General features: G+C 42.4%; 1 protein-coding gene across 4 annotated transcripts in view; it reads right to left on the reverse strand.

Moving 5' to 3' along the window:
* Nucleotides 1–16,665, reverse strand: part of OSBPL1A (oxysterol binding protein like 1A) — a 71,926-nt gene that overhangs the window by 34,007 nt on the left and 21,254 nt on the right. For 2 of the 4 annotated variants that reach the window (XM_042869560.1, XM_042869559.1), the window contains exon 15: nt 15,617–15,723. In XM_042869560.1, coding sequence (XP_042725494.1) covers nt 15,617–15,723 — 107 coding nt within the window. Of the gene's footprint in view, nt 1–7,138; nt 7,158–12,125; nt 12,292–15,616; nt 15,724–16,665 lie in introns of those variants that run through there. The other 2 variants (XM_042869561.1, XM_042869562.1) reach the window with 2 other exon arrangements.

Below are 16,665 nucleotides of genomic sequence, written 5' to 3' on the forward strand. Positions count from 1 at the left end.
ACCTCCCTAGATTCCTAAGGCCCTAAAACAAGTAAATGTTATACAAAACTTTCTGAGTTTTATCTGTTTACACATGAGCCTATACATACAGCTTCTCTGCTGACTCACCGCTCCTTATCACTTCCAGCCACAAGCAACATGCAACATTTGCCACATTACCTATGTTAAGGTCTTGTATCACAACTTCTTCTGCAGTAAAGTAGCTCCTGTAAACTTGGTCCAGGCTCACCCCTGGGGGTACAGAGGACTGCACCAAGAAAACCATGCTCTACTTCAATCGCTGATTAATGCTTCGTCTCTCTCTCTCTCTCTGTGCTATAAGCTTACCAGTGGAGATTGGCATTGGAGATCTATCAGATCTTTAGTTAAATATGGAATACTCAGGTAGCACTTGCCATTGAGCTGAACTACTGCTAGTGCAATTACTGGAATGCAAAACGAGATGTGAACAATTAATCAAGGATAAACTGAGCTCTCTGACAATCGCTAAAGGGTTACTTACTGTATCACAGGACAGCATCACTCCATCACAGAAGTCTGGCCAGCTGCAGCCACAGCACTGGAGCACCATAGCTTATCAAAGTCATCAAATTCAAAAGAGAAAATGCAGGACCACAGACTCATATACAGGCAGTGCCACTATAAAATTTCCTTTTTGTTCAGGAACTGAAAGACTCCCAAATGTGCAAGCAAACCCCATACATACCAATTTGAAGTCCGAGTCATCTATTCACTTAAATTCCAACTCAAAGCCCATAGAATAAACCAAAGACTTTGTGAATTGAGTCACAAGACTCTGCCTCAATTATTCCCCAGATGAACATAAGGATTCATTGTGAGTCAACTACCAGCATTCACCTCAAAGTTCAAGAGGAGGAGTTTAGCAGGGCTTATTTGGAAAGGCTGTATTTCAATGTTCTGGGTACTGAGTTAGAATATTTCCCCATATCTGATTAATTAAAACAGTAGCATTCTGCTGCAGGATAAAATGCAATCATGAAACAGAGATATAGGAACCACTGCTACAAGCAGGACCCAAGCTACTGCCCACTCAGAATTTCCACCTCAGCTAGAACATGCCAACACACATAGACACTGAAGCAGCAAAAGAACTGTTATTCAAGAGAAGAGCTGGAGAGCCCAATCTTCTTAAAAGATACAAATGTACTATCAAAATTCTTAATGTTTCAGACTACTGAGAACTATTAACGTGCCAGGGACAAATACTTTTTGTCTCCCATCTTTCCCTCCTAGGAGGCTGACACTTCTTCCTCAGTGTGGTGCTTTCTGCCTTTGCATCCCATTTCCTTTTTCCACATTTGGCTGTAACAAAGTTTACTATTCAGAGACCAATGAAGCAGTGCAGTTTTAACCAGCTGAGAACACTGCAACCCCTAGCCAAGTTTCAGCTTTCCTACTAGAGAAACTTGTTTCTTCCAAGTGATTTTGCACTGGTCAAGTGTTGGCAGAGGCTTTTCTGTTTCATTTCAAAAAGTTTCACCTTTTTGGCATTCAGGTCTTCTCTCTGAAGTATTTATTTCTTGCAGTTGTATTTTACTTAGATGATTCAATGTAAACTGATAAATCCCATATTCAGTCCCTATTTGCATTCCAGTATTGTAATAATGACAGTTACTCAAATGTATGGAGTCCAAAAAAAGAGCCTTCTGATTTTGTATTGTTAAGTATTGTTTCTATTCTGAGGCAAGCTGAAATTAAATATGGCTGCTATTCACATTTGCCAATAGGTTAAGCCAAAATAAGCTGGGGCTGAATGACATCAGTGGTGATGTACATGTTCAGGAAGCATATTTCAAGTTGCAGAGCAGCAAGACTATAAAAACAAAAAAGCTCCACACCCCAAGATAGTCTGCTGCCCTAGTGAGATTAAGCATCTATCTTCTCAGAGGCAGATGCCACAAGTAACCTTACCCAGCAAAGTGCCTCCTTCAATCCAGTACATAAATACTGATGCCAACAGCATAAGAACAGTATGCTGTTACATGTTTTCAGATCTGAGAAGGACTTTTGTTTTTGTGTTTTTAGAGAGGCTCTGGACATCTTTGAAGTTTGTTAGCCTGGTTTCTGTGAAACTAAGATGTAAGGGTTCTTAAGAATGCACACAGGAAACATTTCCTTTTTATTCTTAAGGACTGTTTTATTTTGAAAACGGGTCTTAAGGCTATTTTGATCTAACTACTTCCCTTAAGTAGTTCTTAGTACACACCACTGGCTACTTTGATCAACCTGTTTGCATCCCCTTACTCCACACTTCTTCCAAGCTGGATCACAGCAAACACCTGTATTAATGCTTTCCTTTTTGAAGTGATTGCCACGTTTTTGCTCTATTGCTGTTTGGCTTCCACTGGCTTTCCAGTGCCATAACTGGACATGAAATCTGCTTCTTTTTAATAAAAATTAACATGCCTGAAGCTAATTGTCTATTCTACAATCTCCAGTTTTTGAACTCTAATTATATTAGTTACTATCTAGTTAATTATATAGATTACCTAGAAGTTTTTCTAAAAGCATTTCCAGAACAAACCAACAAACATGCCCTACAGATATTTCGTAATTACTAAAAACTCAGATGCTTTGTTCACTAGTTCTTAATTTAGAACAGAAATACTCAACTAGGTATGGATGCTAAGCACACTAGTTAAAAATGAAAAAAATCTGAACTCCTTCCTAGGCTGGAGGTCAATAGTGGGCTTCACAACACAGTGCTATCAGTTCTCTAAGTGATGACTTCGGTCATCGGTCGGTCTACTACAGAAACTACTTCGGTAACTTCCTGTATCTGACAACAGATGCTTCTCAGCTTTCCAGTACGAGAGAATCAGACTTCATAGATATACACAGACATCTCAGTGCTACTTGAGATTTTAGAAGAACTTGCAGCATTAAGAAATGTGTCTCTCCGTAGGGAAGTTTCTCCTCTCAGAAACTGTTCTGACCTTATGCCAAAGCAGACAACAGCAGGCAAACAGAAGCCTGGGGAAGGCTGTTAAGACACTTCCTGGAATATGAGCATCTTGTACAGAAGTTCATTCTGCATTTAGGGCAGACAGAGAACTGTGCTCTGGGTTATGGAAATCCAACATTAGGTCAAATTAGCAAAAAGACATTTGCATACTGAGAATGTGAAATATCATTTCCCAGTTTGCATTTTTGCTAGGAAACAAACACCACAGTTAGCCTAAAATACGACATCTACTGTTACATTACAAAGAGATGCTATGCATCATCACCCTATGATGCGGAACACCTAGATAGTACAAATATTTGCACTTGGTGGAATAGTTCTTCTTTCCTTATGAATAATCTCATATCAATTTTGCCTTTATCTGGGGGTTTTACTATTTTTTCTGTGGCAAGAATTCATCATGCTATTCATTGCTGCTTGGGACTTTCTTCGTCAATATGTAAGTTAAGATCAGAGCAGATAAAACAAACCTACTTCCCAGTTACATATTCTTCTACAGACTTTCAGCTCATCTAGACTTAAATCTGTAGCAAATGTTTTTAATGATAAATCTTTTATTATTTCTCAGTGTGTAATCTACTAGCATTTGCAGCTCTGAGGAAGAAGTGGCCCCAACTTAAATTTCTGGTAAGCCCTTCTCTGACATTCTCCAATAAAAAAACATCAATCCCCAGAAGAAAACTAGAAGGTAGACTTGATGGAAGCGTGAGCCTGAGGAATGTCAAACTCTCCCCTTTACCACTCCCAAACTGAAACAGGATCTGATAACTTAGAGTGACAGGTTGCTTTTAAGATTCTTTAAATAGTATGTGGGTGCAAAGACAAGAGTTAAAAAACACAGACTGTATGTTGATTTATGACACACAGTTCCCTCAAATTTTCTCCAGTGACTATATTCTGCTGCTTCTTAACTACTATGTGGACATTTCATCAAAGGACACGACAACAAAATGACTTTTATATATAACTAGCTCCCTTTGCTTATGCACAAATTCTTTCCAGTGAAGCAGTCAGCCTCCAGAAAAAGCTTATAACTGAGAGCTATATACCAATATATGCTGGGGACCACCCAGCTGAAAAGCTGCTCTGCAGAAAAGGACCTGGGTGTCCTGGTAGACATCAAGCTGAAAGTGAGCCAACAGCATAACCTTGCAGCAAACAGTAGTATTCTTGGCTGCATTAGGAAAATTACTGCCAGCAGGCCAAACCTGGAGCTCCTGATCTAATTCTGAGCTCCACAATTCAAGATAGATTTGGACGCAACAAAGTCCAACGTAGGTTGATCTAGACGATCAAAGGACTGGAGTACTTCGCCTATGAGAAGAAGCTGATAGAATTGGGAGAGCCTAGATATGAGGAAGCTTGGGTGGGTCTTATAAATGTCTATAAATACCTGAAAGAAGGAGATAAAGAAGATGGAGCTTGGACTTTTTCAGTGGTGCCCAGTGCCGAGACAGGAAGCAACAGACACTAACAAACACAGGAGGTTATCTCTGAGTATCAGGAAACACATCTGGAAGAACATTATCAGGATGATCAAGTACTGCCACAGGCTACCTAGGTTGGTTGTGGAGTCTCCCATTGCTGGAAAAACTAAGTCATGTGGATATGGCTGCAGGGAACCAGCTCTATAGGTGACTCTGTGTGAACAGAAGGAGTAGACAAAACAGCCTCCAAAGGTGCTTTCCAACCTCAGCCATTCTGTGATTCTGAGAGAATAGAGGTTAAACCTTAGCATAAAGTGTGGGTTCAGTGGTGGAGGAAATACAGAACAGATTTCCACTAATCACAGGGATAGATGCAACTGCCTAAAGTTTCAAGCTCTCCTAAAGGCTCATTTTCTCCTGAATTTGTTCTGTCTGACCTTGCAGCAAGGTGTTCCACTGGAACAGCAGGCAATGCAATCTGCATGCAGAATGCTTCCACAATTAATAGTTGCGTTGGCATTTCCAGTAAGGTATAAACTACTGGCATATATGGATAACCACATTACCTATAGAGTTAAACTATTATCATGACATGCTCTCCATCAAAATGATGAAATCACCATAGATGACTTTTTGCTATTGCTTTATGTCTAACAATTTAAATTCTTCAACTTCAAAGCAGGTGCTTTTTTGCTTTCCAGAAAGGTGAGAGTAGTTTTTTTCTCCCTAACCTTTATCTTGCTATAGCTTGTGAGAGAGATGGAGAGGGCAAGAGGACAGGAACTAATAGGCTACAGTATTAAATTTCAAGGTTAATGGGGAGCTGTATTTCTTCTATTCAGTGATCAAACAACATATCTAAGCTAGCTTATTTTGTCAAAGCAGAGAAGCTGTGACAGCAAAAAACTCTCTGAAGTAGATGAAAAACTTTATAGTCTCTTCAGGGACTGAAGTTCTAAGCTAAGAAATGCCCTTGCATTATAATGTACACTGTGATCTTCCTTCAAATACACATACTTTAAAGCCATTTTCATATAGTTTTGTAGTATGCCTATAGATCCAGAAGTTTCTGCATTGATATTCAAGTTTTGGCATTAATGATGCAGCAGTGACAAGTACAAGAGGAAAAAAATCCATTCTTGTTCAATACCACTGACTGAGTCTGTATTTATCTTACATGTGGCTTAACACAGAGATTGTGAACACACATCACAGGCACTAATCCCAAATGCATTCTATAAGGACAGGAGATATTCAGATTAGGCCTGTCCTGCATCAAAACTACATGTCCTCTTACACTGAACTTTTCAGGATATTCACAACAAATGGATATGCTTTATTCAAAGGCCCTATACATCTTACCATTCCTTTGCAACAACATTCAGCTTAGCTCTTTACTATAAAAGTAGTATCATTTGCTTTGTGTGTGTGCTTAGCAGTCATCCTCACATAAGCACAGACCAGCATTTCCAACTTGTGTTCCAATAACATGGAACACTTTTTTTTTTTTTTTTTTTTTTTTAAGTCTCTTAGTGATACATTTAAAAGATGACGATGTTTACTATATGTGGAAATGCACTACTTAGAGAACCAGGTTACTAACACTCATTAATGACTATGCCTTGCACGTACCTTCAAGGAAAAGTATAAAACCAGTGACTTATTTTCAATACATAAACACTTTTCAAATTAAGCCCATTTACCAATTCTAGTAATAACCTCAGTGACTCAGCAGTCAGAATTACACAAACATTTCTTCACTGGGCAGCACAGCACCAACACAATTCTGAATGTTAATATTTAAAAAAAAAAAAAAAAACCCTTTCAAAGTCACTGGCAGTCTGGGAGAGACGGACAGGCCAACAAGGACATGAGATAAAGACAATCACAGAAGTCAAATTCCACAATGGCTCACCTCTATTACAAAAATGCTATCAGTTCTGAGGTGTCACTGAATAAGGCAGTGACAAGGGTAACTCTGGTTGAGAAGTCACTCAGGTGAAATTAATTGAAAAAAAAGACACACATGCACACCACTAATACTACCTGTGGACCATCCATTTTCATAGAATCATAGAAATTGGAAAAGACCTCCAAGATCATCCAGTCCAACTATCCACCTACAACCAATATTTCCCCACTAAACCATGTTCCTTAGCACAACATCCAAATGTTTCTTGAACATCTCTGGGGACAGTGATTCTACCACCTTCCTGGGCAGCCCATTCTAGCACCTCACCACTCTTTGGAGAAAACATTTTTCTTAGTGTTAAAGCCTAAATCTCCCCTGACACAATTTGAGGCCATTCCTTCTCATCCAATCACTATTTAGGTGGGAGAAGATGCTCCCCACCTCACCACAATCTTTTTTCAGGGAATTGTAGAGGGCAATAAAGTCTCCCGAGCCTCCTCTTCTCCAGACTGAACAATCTCAGCTCCCTCAGCTGCTCCCCATAAGCCTTGTGCTCCAGACCCCTCACGGCTTTGTTGCCGTCCTCTGGACACACTCCAGGGCCTCACTGTCTTTCATGTAGTGAGAAGTTCAGAACTGAACACAGTACTTGAGGCATGACCTCTATCAGTGTGAAGAACGGAGAGACAATCACTTCCCTGTTCCAGCTGGCAAAACTATTTCTGATACAAGTCACACAAAGTCACACCGCTGGCTCACGTTCAGCCAAGTGTTAACCAACACCCCCAGATCCTTTTCTTCCACACAACTTACCGGACGCTCTGCCTCAAACCTGTAGCAATGCCTGGAGTTGTTATGACCAATATGCAGGACTCAACACTTGGTCTCATTGAACTTTATCCGACTGGCTTCTGCCCAGCTACCCAGCCCATCCAGATCCCTCTGTAGGGCCCCTCCTACTCCCACACAGATCAACACTTCCTCACAGATTGGTGTCGTGCAAACTTACTGAGGGTGCATTCAATTCCCTCATCCAGATCATCAAAAAAGACATTAAACAGAGCCAGTCCCAATACTGGCCCTTGGGGAACCACCACTCATGACCAGTCGCCAGCTGGATTTAACTCCATTCACCACCACTCTTTGGGCCTGTCCATCCAGCCAGTTCTTTGCCCAGAAAAGAGTGTACCTGACCAAGTCACAGGCTGCCAGCTTCTCTAGGAGAATACCGTTGGAGACAGCATCCAAGGCTTTGCTGAAGTCTAGGTAGACTACTTCAACAGCCTTTTAGTCTTTGTAGCTGAAGATCAGAACTACATAAATGAGGAAGGGCAAAGAAGAGAGAAAAGGAACTTTAGACTCAACTTCCCTGATTCAAGAAAAGTCAACTGCACATCAACAGCATACTAGGTCATAAGGCAAGAGATGTTAACTTTTAAATCACTGACATGTAAGCAGACCAAATAAAACATAACGTCACACGGCAATCCTAAGAGGATTTGTCAACACAAGCGTAAGTAACTTAAGGCTTCAAGAGAATGCTTTTAAAACAACTTCACATAAAAAAAAGAAGGTAATAAAAGTTAAATATCATCTCCTCCTTAAAAACATGTTAATTTCCAGTAATCAAACCAACAAGAGATTATTTTATTCTAGGGAACTAGCTTTTATCAGTTTTACAAGGAAGAAGGCATTATTAAAACCTTAATTTCCAAGAAACAAAGGTCAAGATGGAGAACGCATCTCCAGACAATTAGTAACCATGGGTGACTGCAGTCACCCAATTCAGCATCCTGATATTTTATGCAGCTGAGACAAAAACAGACCACACAGCTGGACCGCTACTGCAGTCCCCATTGGGGGACAAAACCTCAGTATCCAAAGTCATCAAATACACATCATATGATACACATCATACACATCATTTGATACACATCAAATACTACACACTGACTACAACACACTGACTAATCTGGGAGAGCCATCAAGTTTTAGCTCTCTGTTCCTCATCTGTTCTTCCAAAACACATCAGATACACAATAAGCCAGAAAACTAAGAACAAGCTGATCAGCTTTACATGCCATTACGAAATCACAATGACTATACAAGAATAAGAATGTACACCCTCCTCATTCCAGTTTGTTTTCCAAGCATGGTGGAGAGGAAGAGAAACAATATCCTCACTGCAGTAAGGAGTGAGGACACACAAAGTTTCCATTCTCTCTATTTCTTTTTATTCCTATCAGCTTATACACAGACAAGAACACCACTTCCAAGTACATTTACAAAAACCATTCAGTTGTGTTTTGTTTTAAAATCTTGCTATATCAAATATCATTCCATTATATCTGATTGCTTCTTTATCTTCTTTGCAGTCCCAGTTAAGTCCCTTTTCTGCCTGTTTTTGAACTTTAAAAGATCCCTAAATAATTTGTAGACAATACCTCAGAAGCAAACCTCAGGTTTGGAACTGCAGAAGCAGAGAGAGGTTTAATTTCAAGCTAATATGCTTTTACACCGTACTTCCCCAGAGGCCCATGAACTCATTCCATGTTAGTTTACACCAGGCTGCTTAACAACTGCCAAGAAAAAAAAAAATCCGCAAGTCAAGCTTTGAAAAAAAATAATTAGTCCATGCTGGAGAGTGCAAGAACAGAGCAGCACTGCTTTGTATTGGGCAATGTGGTAATGGAGAATGCCTACAGACAAGTTATGTGACTGGTTTTCACATGAGCTGCTAAGAGCGTATAAGTCAGCAAGTTTCCCTACCACTAAAAATTAGATAGATTTGCCAAGAGATTATATTCAAATGTATCATTACCTATATAAAACGAACAAAAAAAAAGATTAACTTTTGAAGCGTACATTGTTCAAAAGGCTTTAAACTAAGAGGAGAAATTTAGGTTAGATGTTAGACAAAAATTCTTCACTCAGAGGAGAGTGAGGCATGGGCTGCCCCAAGAAGCTGTGGTGCCCCATCCCTGGAGGCGCTCAAGGCCAGATTGGATGGGGCCTTGGGCAGTTGAGCTGCTGAGTGGCAGCCCTGCCCAAGTCATGGGGTGGATTGAGTGGGCTCTGATGTCTCTTCCAATCCAAATCATTCTATGATTCCATGCTTACATTGGGAGCCTGCAGCAATTCAAAGCCCAGAAGCTTGCATTTTTTGTCCTAGAGTAACATCCAGGCATGCTGCTGGCAGCTGGGACTGTCTGGTGCCCAGAAGCCTTTCATTTAAGTATTCGGACACAGACCCTTTCATCTACTTTAGAATGTAAGCATTTTGTCAATACACATAGCATCCTTATAAAAAAAGATAAATTTTTTTTAAAAAGTGATATTTACTTATCTTCTCCCTGGTATTTGTTACTTCAACAAGTTTCCGTCTGGGCTGCTGCTCACTTCTCTTCCCGCTCTGGTGACCTATTCAGTCTTGGCTGCTGTAGGGAAAGTCTCTGAAAAAAAGTTGCATTCTTGAATTCCCCTATCTCTTGGATACTTTGGACTGGCTAAACTCCTCTCTTTACATAACACTGACAAGGACGCTGTCTTCACAGACCTTTAGTTTGCTTTCTATCTGCAGTACAGTAAAGAAAATGCTTCCAGAGGAACAACATGATGCCATCTGCAAACATTTCACTATCAAGTTGCTCTGATTTGAATCTCTCATCTTTAGAGCTTCAGCACAGGCAAGACATATGTATGTAAAGTATCCAAAAATTAGCACAGCAAGAATCATCAAGGCATGACTAGAACCAGTGACATTCAAGTAAGGAGAGAAACAATCTGCCAAATGACTTCTGTCAGCAGCTTTGTTCTCTTGTATTCCATGCCTACACGCCATTCTGCAGCATATTACATCCCATGCCCTCCTGTTTCAGGGATAAATTCTGTCAGCCTTTATCTCAGCATTTGTTTTAGCACAGAGAACCTTCCAATTAACTTGTTACTTTTGAACAAGATTCAGGCATATTTACATCAATTCATTCAGCGAGGCATCTCTAGTACACTGCTACTCATTTGGAGGAGAAGGAATAGGGTCATGTCAGAGACATCCACACCAATAAAAATTTCCTTGGCACAGACACACCTCCAGTCTCTCAACACCAGACAGCTTTTGCCATGCTTGGTGCAACCACTTACTGTTTGAAACCTGCTCTCCTCCATTCCCTGATCTCGCAAGCTAAATAGTGTTTCGATTGTTTATACTACCCACAAAGGGCACAAAGCACACCAAGGTCTCACCTTGGCCTCCACTGCTTTCAGCAAGGCTGCAGAGCTCAGTGGACACCATAAGGGTTCCAGTGTGCTCCAGTGATTTAAAGGGAACAACACAATATAGGGCTACTGTACGGACCTGAGCAAAAGGTGCAAAAGGCACGGATGTCATTACTTTAGGGATTAAGACTGACATGGTTAAGTACAGTATACCAGCCAGCCAAGTCATGACCTCCATCCCTAGCTCTAGCTTGGAAATCAGAACTGCCTTCTTTATTTCCATAGCTTCAGCTGAGTCCCTCACCTCTCCCTCCCCAGGGACCCCCTAAGACGAAGCAGAGGTCATCACAGCTGTGCTGGGCCAGACAGGGTAGGAGTGTTGAGTGACTCCAGGGCTCCTTGCAGACACATTTGCTACAGCTGCCCACATCAGGTATTCTCCTCTGACTGTTGCGTGTCAATACTGCTCCCTCATCTCCACCTGCACGAGGGCACTGATAAGAAGAAATCTCTTCCAAAACCACCTGGATGCAGCTTACAAACATCTTCATTCACAACCCAGTAAGGCAGCTGCTCTGCGCTAAGAGTCATGCTCATGCACGTCCCTCAGACCTCATAGCAGAGGCTCAAAGAGCTATGTGTATCTCAGAGATGCACGCATTCATTCACAGAAACATGAACCAGCATATTGGACATTCAGTTCTGTTTCTAAGATATTTGAGAAATGTGAAAAGAAACGAGGGAGTATGCTGAACTTTTAAACCAAAATTAACATTTACTAATTAAACAACAGAAATTTCTGTATTTATTTGCAGTACATCAGTAATCCATGCAGCAGATAACATATTACAACCATGATAAAGGTAACTAACTTCAAGGACTACGACCTACGGTTTTTTGACCTTAAAGTTCCTGCAAAAATGACAAACTGACTCTGCTACGATCGATTCTGTACGAGTCCACAGCTCTTCTAAACCAGGAGAAGCAGCCAAAAACTTCTTTCCTGAATCCCTGATCTCGTTGGCTATTAGCCTGCAAACAGAGCCCCTTTTGCAAAAATGAAAAGAAAAAAAAATAGCCAGAAAGAACACCACCTACAAACAAAGGAAGACCTCAGATGCTGACAGACTGCAAATGAAGGCAGCCGCTGTTCTGAGCTATGAGACTCAGCAGTTGCTGTTAAGTATAATCCCTGATGGTAAAAGTGAAACTTAGGAGAGTCACGGCACTTGTCAGCACTCTTTATCTAGATCTGGTTAACGAAGAAAACACATTTAAAAGAAAACAAACAAACAAAAAAAAACCCTTGCTTTTTTGAAAGAAAAAAAAAAGTAAAAAATGCCTTTCAGTTTCTGACAGCTTCAGTACATGGAACGCACGTACCACGGGCAGGCTTTAAACTTACCCAAAAATAACAGTAGAAAGAGCAATCGAAATCATAACCTTCAGTTAAACTCTCGCTACTGCTACACAAAGCTCCCACGGAACATACCGATTCTGAAATCGGGCTGCTTTCAGAACGAAACGGCGGGGTCTGCTAGAAGCAGCGCAGGGGAAGCCCTGCTCCGAAGCAGCACTTACTAACCTTGTGCCAAAGTCACTGCAGAAGCTCTCCGAGACGCTACGCCGGCACCAGCGCCTCACTGCGTTCCGCTCGCAGCCGCCCTGTAGTTCCCCCGCTCCTCGCCCGCTTTGATCTCTCGCTGAGCCGTCCCCGCGCCCATCCCCGCTCGGCACCGCGGGGCTCCGCCGATGGCAGCAGGCGGCGGCCCGGCGTTCGCTACGCACCGCGGCAGCGCTCGGAGGACGGCAGCCGGAGCGCCCCGCCCCGCCCCGCCCCGCCCTGCAGCAGCTGCCGGCCCTCACCTCGCCCCGCATGCTAGCGCTGCGGGAAGGAACCGAGAGAGTCCCTCCGGGCGGGCCGGCCCCGCCGCTCCGCGGGCTCGGGCGACGCATGGGGCCGCGTGCCGCCGTATCCCAGCGCCCGCGCGGGGCTCCTCCGCAGCGCTATTTTTGACGCGCGGACACCGTGCCCCTCTCTCTCCCTGATGTCACGGCGGCCCCGCTGTGCGCGGCGGTGACGTCACGCCCGTTCCGGCCCCGCGCCGGGTGCCCACGCTGCGGGAGGCAGATGGAGAGGCTGCGGAAGGCGGCTCCGTTCCCCATCTCGGGGCTCTATCAGCAGTGTATTTGTGTACTGGGTAATTACGCTACAGTTCACACACAGTAACGATGGGGATCATCCTAAGCAAAGGGGATGTGTTGGTTACCCCTGTGAAGGGAGCAGGCTCAGCACCGGAGGAGCCTCAGCTCCTGGTATGCCAGCAATTCCAGTGAGAGACAAAAGAGTCCTCCTTCAAGAGGAATAAAGGGTGTGGAGACTGCAACCACATTTGCTCCAGAGACAAGTTCCACAGGGCATGTACCAGACAGCTGATAGTACTGCAGAGCAAGCAGTGCCTCCATGGCAAAGGAAGAACTATGGGGGAGCTGTCACAGAATTGTTAAGATCAAAAAACCACTAAGACCACTGAAGTCCAGCCATCAACCCCTCCTCACCATGCTCACTAACCCATGTCTCTAAGTGCCACATCCACACAGCTCTTGAACATCTCCAGGAACCACCACCACCCCTGGGCAGTCTGTTCCAATACCTCACCACTCATTCGGTGAAGAAATTTCTGCTAGTATTTAACCTGAACCTCCTTCTCTGCTACAACTTGAGGGTGTTTCCTTTCAGCCTATTGCTTCTTATGTGGGTAGAAGACTCCCATCTCACCACAACCTCCTTTCAGGGAGTTGCAGAGGGCAATAAGGTCCCTCCTGAGCCTCCTCTTCTTCAGACTGAACAATCCCAGCTCCCTCAGCTGCTCTCAGTAAGATTTGCACTCCAGACCCCTCACATTGCCCTTCTCTGGATACACTCCAGGATATCACTGTCTTTCTCATAGTGAGGGGCTCAAAACTGAATGCGGTACTCGAGGTTCACCAGTGCCAAATAGAAAATGACGATCACCTCTCTGCTCCTACTGGCTGTACTATTTCTGACACAAGCCAGGAAGTCACTGGCCTTCTTGGCCACTGCTCATGTTTAGCCAAGCATTGACCAACACCCCTAGATCCTTCCATGCAGCTTTCCAGCCACTCTACCCCAAGCCTGTAGTGATGTCTGGGGTTGTTGCACAGGACCCAACACTCGGTCTTGTTAAACTTTATCCGTCTGGCCTCAGCCCAGCTATCCAGCCCGTCCAGATCCCTCTGTGGGGCCCCTCCCACTCCTACAAAGATCAACACTTCCTTCCAGATTGGTGTCATGTGCAAACTTACTGAGGGTGCTCTCAATCTCCTCATCCAGATCACCAAAAAGACCCTCAGGAACACCACTAGTGACCAGTTGTCAGCTGGAACAGCAGGAAAAGCACAAAATAAGCTTTCCAACTGCTGTAGCTCCCTTTCCTGAAGCTGGCTGGGCAGCTTCACATTAAAAGCGCCAATGCTTGCTAGAGCACAGCATGCACAGCAATTGTTCCTAGTTACAACACTCTCTACTGACATCATGGTCAGAAGTGCTTTTATACCACAGTCTGATACTTCAGCAGATTAATGCTTTACTATTCCATATACTGGAAGAAAATACTACAGCATTTACAAGCAGTCATTTGCTAAGGCAGGAAAACAATAACTTTTGCAATGCCAACAGAAGTACAGCCTAGAAATCAACACTGAATGGCAAATAGCAGCACTCTGTCTTACAAGGGGAAAAAAAAAAAAAGGTTGTGAGTTTAAGAACAATAATGCTCAGGGAACATAACTTTCGGGGATGTTCAAGCTTTAAGGAGAGACTGCTGCTCTAATTCCATTCCCTTATGAGGTGACAATGTCTTTAAAATCCTGGATTCTATTCTGAAATTGCAATAGCTGGAAGTTTAAAAATACCAAGACACAGAGCTCTTCGAGATCACATCTTCTGGATTCATCAGCTATGGTGGAAATCCAAGTTCACACCTCAGCCTGTCTCCCTGTGCCCAAGCCCTATGCTCCCAAACTGAAACGAGGCCTTTTCCACCTCCAGAGACAGCTCGGGTTCAAGTAAGGTGAAGCTACATTTCACCATATGTTTTGCCATACTCACTCTGATATCCTATTTTAGTCTTTTCTGAAGAGATGCCAACACAATTAAGGAATACTAGCTAACACTATACACCCACCATTGTAACAATTCCCCCTCATCCACAAATGGAACTGGCAACTTCAGGATTAGATTTTCTTGAAGAAAAAAGATACATATGTAAAACAGCAATGCTTGTTCCACTTTGCTAGAGATTGACTCAAGTCTAGAAGACTCATGACTGGGGACAAAAAGGTTTGGAAAGGAATGAAAAAGAAACCAACCAACCTTAAAGCAGCTCACTGTTAAATGACCAGAAGACTAACAGCAACCACACAACCCCAGCTTGACACACAGCTTGCTGACCACAAGTGCCAAAAAAGAAGCATTAACTGTTACCACCACACAGCAAGACAAATTTATTCCAAGTACCACAGTGTCTTCTAGAGTGGTGAAAACACCATATCTCCCTCCCACCCCAGGATTTAAACAGTGTATTACGTATTCCCAAACTGAAGCATTTGTTTAACACCATACAAGATATTTGTCACTGGAAAAGCCAGAAGTTCAACAGATAGCATTTGTACACCCACTAAGCACATGGTCTGAATAACAAATTCAGAAGCAACACTCTTCAACACTTCAGTTAGCAAGCACACATAAAAAATGATTTTTCTCAATATTTTAACCTTTGAATCAGCAAAGCAACTGCTTTCTTAAATTCAAGCAACAGTTTGCAAGCAAAATCTGGGATTCTTGTGTATGCTCAACACTGAGATATCCCTCTGTAGAGGAACTGAGCTACTCCTTAGAATAGCGAGTTTTTATTAAACATTCAGCATGTGAAAGAACAGCTTGCCTACAAAACTAGGTTTTATTATTTTTTAAATTATTTTAAGAAAGCAGCTAGCAAAATATACTAAGCTATTCAGACCCTTAATAAACCCCGCACAAGCACAAATACATACCCCTTCCTGCTTTGTGAATAGGTTGAGGCAGTCAGCCAGGGCCTCACACGTTTCCTGGGATACTTCAGAGACCACATCAACTTTTTGCAGGATGGGAGAAGGTACACCTGAAAGCATCAAAGAATTAGTGGCTTTAATGGAGCATGATGAACTACAGGATCCTTTTAACTATTTCTTTTCCTAAATAACACAGACATAACATGCATATTCTACAGGAAGGCGGTGTTTGTTCTCCATAAGGAAAGAACAAGCAAAAGTAGCATCGAGGGAATGTAAGTTCTTTCTTTTGCATCCTTTACACAGTATTGGTATAAGCAGCACATGAATGGATTGAATTTCTCTTTCAGCATGGCTTGGAAAGCTGAGGTGGCAAACTATAGCAGCAAGACACTGGTAGATGGATTAGCAACAATCTCCTTTTAATCTTTGTCTAGATTCAAGAGCTTCAGAGTTGTCAGGAATCAGAATTCAAATGCAAAGGACACTAAACATTAGTTTAATATTTGTTAATGTGAGAAATATAGGATTTTTTTTTCCTTCTATCTCAGTACTTACACAATACAGGAGACAAAAAGCTTACAACAAGCAGCTAAAGATTTAGTTTTGGAAAAAAACAAAACAAAAAACAGATGGGGGCTATAATGATACTGACCAATACAAGAGGAATGAAATCTCATTTTTATGGAGGTGTTTCCTAGATAAGTAATATGGCTTCTTCCATAGACAACAAAATGTAAGCTGGCATCACTATGACCATTTACATCAGGGACTATATGCCTAGAACCAGAAGTACACTGTGAAAATCCAAAGAGCAGGCAGCAATTCTTTTATATTTGAGTTCATATTTCAGTTTCCGAGAAGTGCAGCAATTCCTCAGGAATCAAGCAAACCATTCTTTCAAGGAAGCATATTAGTTGCAATTAAGCTCAGTGCCCCCTTAGTGGTTCCAGCTTCCAAGATGACATCATTTAATAAAGGGAACTTCAAATTGATGTCACACAAGTAAAGATATGATGTCTGGTGATGACAGTTTTAAAATATCCTCTTGA

This window comes from Lagopus leucura, unplaced genomic scaffold (genome assembly GCF_019238085.1).
Source record: "Lagopus leucura isolate 7727_CA_CO unplaced genomic scaffold, USGS_WTPT01 Super-Scaffold_100002, whole genome shotgun sequence".
Lineage (NCBI taxonomy): Eukaryota > Metazoa > Chordata > Aves > Galliformes > Phasianidae > Lagopus > Lagopus leucura.